The sequence below is a fragment of the Myotis brandtii genome, unplaced genomic scaffold (genome assembly GCF_000412655.1).
Source record: "Myotis brandtii unplaced genomic scaffold, ASM41265v1 scaffold1290, whole genome shotgun sequence".
Classification (NCBI taxonomy): domain Eukaryota; kingdom Metazoa; phylum Chordata; class Mammalia; order Chiroptera; family Vespertilionidae; genus Myotis; species Myotis brandtii.
Window position 1 is genome coordinate 185,500 of NW_005354552.1, and position 8,971 is coordinate 194,470.

General features: G+C 45.7%; 1 protein-coding gene across 5 annotated transcripts in view; it reads left to right on the forward strand.

Annotated features, from left to right (window-relative positions):
- Window positions 1-8,971, forward strand: part of PRRG1 (proline rich Gla (G-carboxyglutamic acid) 1) — a 220,655-nt gene that overhangs the window by 144,817 nt on the left and 66,867 nt on the right. For all 5 annotated transcript variants that reach the window (XM_005859714.2, XM_005859715.1, XM_005859716.2 and 2 more), the window contains one exon: window positions 6,311-6,471. In XM_005859714.2, the coding sequence (XP_005859776.1) occupies window positions 6,311-6,471 (161 nt within the window). The remainder of the gene's footprint in view (window positions 1-6,310; window positions 6,472-8,971) is intronic.

The window sequence follows — 8,971 nt, forward strand, 5'->3', positions numbered from 1 at the left end:
TCCTTCCCCCTGCAGTCTCTCTGAGTGACCCCAACTGGGCGATCCTATGTACTGGGTTTAATAACCAAAAGCAAAGATTTAAGGAGAAAACAAAACAAAACAAAACAAACAAACAAACAAAAAGAGCCAGAGTGCGCAATTCTCCCAAAGTCTCTTCTGCAAGTCCTCTCTCCCCTGGCACTAAGCAGCCAGCACACTGGCAAAATCCGAGGCTGCCTTTTTGGACCCAGTCCAGCTATGGGCTGATTTTTAGAGTTCCCTTCTGCCAGCAGCCCTGTGGGACCCCTTCCACACTCGCGGATCACGCTGGCCCCAACGGGCCGAGGACTTTGTGGGGCGCAGACTTTCCCCGCGCACGCGTTCCTCTCTCTGACCTGAATTACAAACCGCACTTTATCTGGGCAAAATCTGACCTTTCCGTGAGGAGGAGCAGGGCTCGTCTGAGTCCAAGTATTCATGCTGCTTGAGATCCGGTGTTCCTATGTACGTAGCTGGACCCTGGGTGCCGTGGGTGCAGGGTTTCTGGATGTATACGCTTCTGATATCAGCCACTCAAGATGGCGCAGTCTCCGTGGCTGAGCTGGCTTCTCCGGGAGAGATTTCAGCAGCAGTGGAGGCTGCCCTGTTACAGGAGCCTGATCCGGCAGTCTCCAACAGTCCCCTGGAGTATAGCTATCACTCACTCACAAATTTACACTCTCAGTACGTCCACACACTCTCCTTTTGTTCTCTCACTCTCACACTGTCTTGCAGTCTGCCTTCCTTTTGGCAGCCATCTTCTCATTCTGGCTACTACTTTTCCAAGTCTCCCTGCCCTGCTTCCCTTCCCTACCTCTCCTCAGGCACCTCAAGTCCACACCTCCTTTCCTGCACCAGTGCCTTGGGTGTGTAGTTGCAAATGAAAATTCTTGTGCTCTGGGTTTAGAGATTAAAAAAAAGAAAAATATAAAGGGAATAAAAGATGCAGCTTTCTCCCCACTGGCTCTGTTCTGCCAGGTCTAGACTCTGCTGCCACCATCAGTCTTGCTTCTTTTCATAGCTCCTTGAATGATATGGGCGCTGCAGGTCATGCCACCGTAGGTCCAGAGGTGCTACTCATCAGTCTGCTGGACCACTGTGTGTGCTCTGGGCAACCCCCCTCTCGTGATCTCACTCTTCCTACAGGTTTTCAGGTACCTTCTGTTCTTCTTTGTTGTAAGTCACCTCCTCAGCTGAACCACAGTTGGAATTTCCAGGTGAATGTTCTCCTTTTTAGTTGTATTTCCAACCTTGCTCTGGGACAAGGTGCCTGACATGTCTTCCTTTTCAGTCTCCATTTTCTCCTTGCCACTGATATTCTTAATCTCAATATAACCCTTTTAGTTTCCTTCATACCACTTACCACAATTTTAAAGATTTCTTCTAATGATGTTTTATCACTGATTAATTTTATAGATGGTTAACCTTGTGAGGTACATAAAGAAGGAAACACTTATGGAAGTGCACCATGGTTTTCAATCTAGTATAGGTTCATCTAGTTGGTATCAATTTGGATACTTTAGAAAATTATCCTATCTAATAAAGAGGGGATATGCAAATTAACCATCACTCCATGACAAGGATGGCAGCACCCACAGCCACCAGGTGGGACACTAGCGTCGTCGCCCGGGCAACGAGTTCAATGGTTTGCCTGCTGGCGGCTCCTACACACAGTTCCAACCACTGAGGGGAGGTCACACCCCAGGGCCACTGTCTCTGCTGAAAACCAGGAGGCTGCTGCCCAGAGGCCTAGGTGAGAGCACGGCTCTGCCTCCTGGTTTTTAGACACACCAGGACACAGGAGCAGAGCCCAGCCTTCACAGTCTCTCCAGAAGCAGCCTCCCGGGGCAGTTGAGCAGACTGGAGGTCATGCCTTGGGCTCTGCACCTTCTGGCAGGTGGGGAAGAAGCAGCTCGGCTCCTCCTCCTCTCCCCAACCCCATCCCTTTCTAACCAGGAGCCTCATTGGGAACTTAACATTATTTGTTAAACAAGGGAATTCTGGACAACGATTGTCCAACCTCTGCCAACCCAGCGGGAGAACACATCCAGGCCGGGTTGCCCCTGACTGCCCAGGGCCGGGCAGTGACTGTGCACAAGCACACACCTTTCTTTCTGTGGGAGAACACTTCCAGGCAGGGGGTGCCCCCGCTGGCCCGGGACCGGACAGTGACTGTGCACAAGCACACACCTTTCTTCCCGCAGAAGATGGACGGCTGCTCAGAGAACTCTGTGGAACAGCAGGGATTTGCCGAGCAGTTCCTGGGCATCCGGCGATGAGTCCGTCTGTGAAGAGGTTACTGGAGAAGGGTGTCTCTCTGCCACAGGTGCTCCCGGCCAACCCCTCTGACACCCCCAACAGCAAGTTTTCCCATGGAAACTGCAATGCAGGACAAGACCTGCCTTTCCTCACCACTGAGCTCTCTGAGAACTAAGAAAGAGGCTTCCAAAGCTGTGACATTGAGCGCTTCACAAAAACCCATACAACTGTCTCCCCAGCCAGCACCTCATGCCTACTATCACCTAGGGGTCTTCCATGTCTGTTCACCCAAAGCTATGACAGCCCACCTCCATCGCTGCAAGTTTAGGGGACTGTGATGGAAGAAGGCACCATGACTGCTCCGGCGTTGCAACAGTGGGGTGGCTCAGGTTGCAGAGAACTGGCCGCATTCCCAATGCCCGGATCTGGTTACTGCGCAGGATCAAGTCTCCGACTCCCCAGGCCGTGCCTTCCCCATAAGCTATGGACAGCCCCGATGGGCACCGCACTGCTGGGCAGCACGGATCAGATGCATGAAACGCCCCCCCCCCGCCCCCCAGCCCAGGAAGGAGACAGTCTCAAGCAGCTGGTGGGCAGCATGGAGCAGATGCATGAAACCCCCCAGCCCAGGAACGAGCCAGTCTCAGGCAGCTGGTCATGAACTGGCCACTGCAAGGATGGCCCTGCTGGCTGTCCCCGCACTCAATTCCCTGCCAAGGTCCTGACCCTATGGTTAAGTTCACTCCTCTTCCTCCCCAGCCCCCCCCTCTAGACCGAACTTGTATATATATAATCATCTGAAGAAAGAATGATTCAAAAATTTCCAAATTTGGCAAAATATAGTAAAAAATATAAACCCACAGATCAAAGAAGTTCAGTGAATAGCAAGCACAGAACATAAAGAAAGCTACATCAAGACACAGAAAAATCACATTGCTTGCCCTAACCGGTTTGGCTCAGTGGATAGAGCATCAACCTGCGGACTGAAAGGTCCCAGGTTCAATTCCGGTCAAGGGCATGTACCTTGGTTGCAGGAACATCCCCAGTAGGAGGTGTGCAGGAGGCAGCTGATCGATGTTTCTCTCTCATCGATGTTTCTCTCTATCCCTCGCCCTTTCTCTCTGTAAAAAAATCAATAAAATATATTTTTTAAAATAAACACCACATTGCTCAACACCAATGATGAAAAGAAAAATCTTTTAAGTAGTCAGAAGAAAAGAGACACACTATAGACAGGAATAAACATAAGGATTACAAAAGACTTCTCATCAGAAACAGTGTAAGGGAGAAGATAGTAGAGCAACATCATTAAAGTACTCACAAGGGGGGAAAAAACCCTCTCAATTTATAATTCTAGACTGAGTGCAAATATTTTTTAAAATAGTTAAAATATATTTTTCACATATAAAAGATTGAATTTTTTTTAGCGCCAGATTTGTAGTGTAAGAAATGTTAAAAGAATTCCTGCAAGCAGGAATAAAATTTTGCCAGATAGAAATAACGATCTATGCCAAGAAATGGAAAACACCAAAGACAGTAAATGCATAGGAAAAAATATAATAGAAGTTTCTTATTATTTAAATATATTTAAAGATAATTAACGATTTAAAAAAATAATAATGTAATGTCAGTTTTATAACATCTGTGAAAGTAAAATACATGACACCAATAACACAAAGATTGCCTGGGAAAGATGAAATTTTGTTACAGTGAAGTTTCTATACAAGGTGTGAAGTGGTATAATATCCACTTGAAAATAGACCGTGACAAGTTAAAATTCTATATAATAAAGAGCTATAGGCAAATAGTCATCACACCCTCATGCCATCACACCATACTGGCTCAGACACTCAAGACTGGGTAGAGAGGAATGGGGCCCAGCCAGGCTCTGGCCTGGGAGAGGGATAAGCCACTCGCACCAGGGTCCCAGGTTCCAGCAGCTGCGCCTGTGCCTCTGGCCCAAAAGAGGGACAAGCCACATGCCTTGTGGTCCCTGGTGCCTGCAGCTGCAGCCTAGGCGAAGCCACCCACCCACGATCCCCTGTGTCTATGGCTGGCCTGGGTGAAGTTGGCCCGGGTCCTGGGTGCCTGTGGCTGGCCAGAGGGAGGGAAGCCCAGGTTCCGGGTGCGGAGCGAGGAAGAGGCAGTTAGGGGCAATCAGGCCAGCAGGGGAGCAGTTAGGGGCAATCAGACAGGCAGGCAGAGGTGGTTAGGAGTGATCAGGCAGGCAGAGGTGGTTAGCGGTGATCAGGAAGGCAGGCAGGTGAGCAGTTAAGAGCCAGCAGTCCCAGATTGCGAGAGGGATATGCCTAAACCGGCAGTCAGACATCCAGGAAGGGGTCCCTGATTGGAGAGGGTGTAGGCTGGGCTGAGGGAACCCCACTCTATGCACAAATATTGTGCACCGGGCCAATAGTCAGTAATAAATCTATATCTCATATAAAGTAAATACATCTCTATAATGAGGTAAACCTTAAATTCATTGATATTGTTATTTTTAAAAGAACATTCACTGTTTTTTATTTACTTCAGTATATTCTTTGCAACATATAGACGTTTTTAAATATCTTGAAGGATCTGTAATGTGCTTTCCCCCATGTTAGAAGTGTATCAGATTAAGGAATTTTCTAATTTTTTTGCAGTAGTGGAGATTAATTTCTAGTGTCTCTGCAAACAAACATGACACTTTTAGGAAAATGTTATTGAAGTATACTTTAAAATGAGTTCAGCCAGCATGGATGTCAACCTATGAACCAAGAGGTCACAGTTTGATTCCTGGTCAGGGTATATGCCCAGGCTGGGGGCTCATTCCTTAGTGTGGGGCATGCAGGAAGCAGCCTATCGATGATTCTCTCTCATCATTGATGTTTCTTTCTCTCCCTCTCCCTCTCCCTTCCTCTCTGAAATCAATAGAAATGTTTTAGAAACAAACAAGCAACCAAAAACTGTTAACTTGTTAAAAAAATAAAATAAATAAAATGAATCAGTATGTAAAAATAATTCCCCATAACTGTGTATCTCCTGCCTTTATTTTATTGGATATCATAAATGTGCATTTTGAATGTTTATATAAAATGCCTCTGAGTCATGCAGAATTTTCTTTTTCTGAAGGACAGTAAAATGGGGTTGAATATATTGTCTCAATATATTTAACTTAAGTGAATTTAGAACAAAATTATTATTAGTGTTCCTTGGAATGAATTATGGCTAAATTTATCTTAATTTCTTGATGTTGTTTTGTCACCTCTTCTTTTTCATACAAGTAAAGCTCCTCTTGGTTCATATGATTAGGTCAGTTGGAGTTTTATTTGTGTTTTTTAGTTAAGGGACAAAGACTGATCATCTAGAGCAGCGGTTCTCAACCTGTGGGTCACAACCCCTTTGGGGGTCAAACTACCCTTTCACAGGGGTCGCCTAAGACCATCGGAAAACACATATATAATTACATATTGTGTTTGTGATTAATCACTAGGCTTTAATTATGTTCAATTTGTAACAATGAAAATATATCCTGCATATCAGATATTTACATTACGATTCATAACAGTAGCAAAATTACAGTTATGAAGTAGCAACTAAAATAATTTTATGATTGGGGGTCACCACAACATGAGGAACTGTATTAAAGGGTCGCAGCATTAGGAAGGTTGAGAACCACTGATCTAGAGACTGGATTTTGGTTTGTTTGCTGCTATCCAACAGAACAGTACCAATGATACCAATGGTGGTATCATTGTTACTATATTTAAACACCCATGGTTGGCAAGAACGTGCTAAAGTCTGAATATAACATAGTAAACTATATCACTGTCCCTGCCCAGACCACCTGTTACTGAAAGGACATACTAACTTGATGAGGAAGATGGCAGATGTGATGGTTTGGAGCTAAATGCTACTTCATTCCTGACTCACACAGAAAGAGGTTTAGGATGTTGGCTCTGTATTCTAAAGAGTATCTAGCAGTTTTCATCTTGTATATTAACTTTACACATTTTTATTAAAAGTGTATGCTTATTATTGTATCTCTTTTTAGTTTTCCTCACGGGAGGAAAAGCAAATACGGTACTAAAACGCTACCCAAGAGCTAATGGACTTTTTGAAGAAATAAGACAGGGAAATATTGAGCGTGAATGCAAAGAAGAATTCTGCACATTCGAAGAAGCAAGAGAAGCTTTTGAAAATAATGAAAAAACTGTAAGTATGTTGGCAGTTTAAAATTTTTTTTCACAGATTTGCCTACCTTTGTGATATATGTTTGAAATCTGCATTCCCAAACGGTATGCATTGCTAGCAATTAAAAGTTACCCTTGTGAAGAACTCTGAAAGTGGCATCTAACAAACTACTGTATGGATTGAGGGCTAGATTCACATCCCTGTATGTTGGCCTATCTGTGCAGGTCTCCTTTCCATAAGACTCTGCTGAACTGACATTTGTCCTCTTAGCAAGGGGAAGCAAGTGTTTGTTTCATAGGAAGCATTCAGGGAAAGTTATAGTTGACATCATCCCCTTACTCTGTCTAATCAGAGAGAAAGTGTGGAGGAAGCTAATAGATACTGACACTAATTTAAATGGTTTACTTCTCCTACCAAAGAAAATACTTACCTGAACTCCTCTCCCCACTCTGTGAGAACAGTCCTCTTCACCTCTCTTTACACTAGTCCACAGGCTATTTAAGGAGAGCAGGGATGGGAAAGCACAAGGCAGCGGTATAAATTCTATAGAACTGCTTTGAACTTCTAAATTGCATTGCAGGAGGTAGCCATTATATAAAGATGCATTCCTGTGTACCATGAAAATAACACTTGATACTAAACAAGGGATGTCAGATGTGTTAGAGGGACATGAAATTTTATCTCAGAAGTAAAATTTTATGGCTGAAGTTTTAAGGATAGGGGCTTTTATCTCGACAGATAGAGAGGAACCCAGGGGTAAAAGAGCTCAAGGTCTAAGAGCTCAAGGTTGTTCCTAAGTATTGTTCTGTTACTGTTGTAAATGGAATGTTCTTTTCCATGGTTATTACGGATTTGTGTAAGCTACTGAGTTTTTAAACCTTATCTATATATACAAAAGCCTAAGCGACCAAACAACCAAACGACCAGAACGACCTGAATAACTGGTCGCTATGATGCACACAAACCACCAGGCGTAAGACGTTCAACGCAGTAGCTGCCCCCACAGTGGGAGTGCCACTCAGCTGAACTACCCGTCTCACTGGCCCACCAGCTCGGTGCCAACCACTCACTCCCTCAGTAGTCCTGCAGGTCCAATCTTTGAAGAACAGGACAGGCATTGAAGGACTGGCTCTGCCAGCATGGTCCTGACAGCACTGATGGGCTCTTGAAGTCAGCCTCAGGCACTGCAGCTGCTTCCCCTCCCTAGATGCTCCACAAGCAAAAAACAATATAAAAGCAGCCACCAGGTGGTTCCTGACAAGCAGCGCTAATGTCAGTGGGACAGATCAGGATCCTGGGCCTGCAAGGGTGTCCCATGACCTGTCTGGAGAGCCAGTTTTGACCCAACCCTCCCCTACCCCCCTCGGGACCCCACCCATGCATGAATTCGTGCACCAGGCCTCTAGTTGAATTATAATTGACACTAAAGGCCTAATGCACAAAATTCCCTCAGCCTGGTCTGTGCCCTCTCACAATCCTGGACCCCTCACTCCTAACCGCCTGCCTGCTTGCTCCTAACCACCTGCTTGCTCGCTCCTTACTGCCTGCCTGCTCACTCATAACCACCCGCCTGCTCGCTCCTTACCACTTGTCTCGCTGCTCCTTACCGCCCGCCTGCTCACTCCATACCACCTGCCTGCTTGCTCCTTACTGCTTGGCTCACTACTCCTTACCGCCAGCCTGCTCACTCCTTACTGCTTGGCTCACCACTCCTTAGTGCTGCCACGGAGGTGGGAGAGGCTCCCACCACTGCTGCTGTGCTCGCCAGCCATGAGCCCAGCTTCTGGATGAGCGGCACTCCTGCTGTGGGAGTGCACTGACCACCAGGGTGCAGGTCCTGCATTGAGCATCTGCCCCCCTGGTGGTCAGTGTGTGTCATAGCAACCGGCTAGTCTGGTCGTCCGGTTGTTCCACCATAAAGGTTGCTGAGCTTTTATATATATATACATATATATACCATTAACCATGCATATTTCATGTATACAATTTGGTAAATATATATACTAGAGGCCCAATGCATGAAATTCGTGCAAGAGGCTCGGCCTTTGCAGCTGCGGGACCCTCGGCCCTCGCAGCCCTGGCTTCATCTGGAAGGTCATCCAGACGGTCACCCAGAAGGTTGTCTGGACGGTTGTTCTGCTGTTCAGTCTAATTAGTATATTAGTTCTTTATTATATTGGATATGCACTGAGTGGCCAGATTATTATGACCTCCTGACGTTTGTAGGCAAATTAGCTATAATTTCACGCTGAAGTTGCTAGAGGGCCAGACCATTATAAATAGTGAAGCAGGTTGTTTACCATGACAGTAGAAGTGATTATTTTCTGAAGACATGGGTAAACAACGCGATTTAACAGCCTTTGAACATAGGATATATTTGAACGTGAGTAGCCATATTATTATGACTACCCCATCAGTACTTCCTTGGGCCACCTTTTGCCTTCAATACTGAGGTGATTCTTTTTGGCATTGACTCCACGAGATGTTGAAAGGTGATGCGAGGAATCTGACACCATGCCTG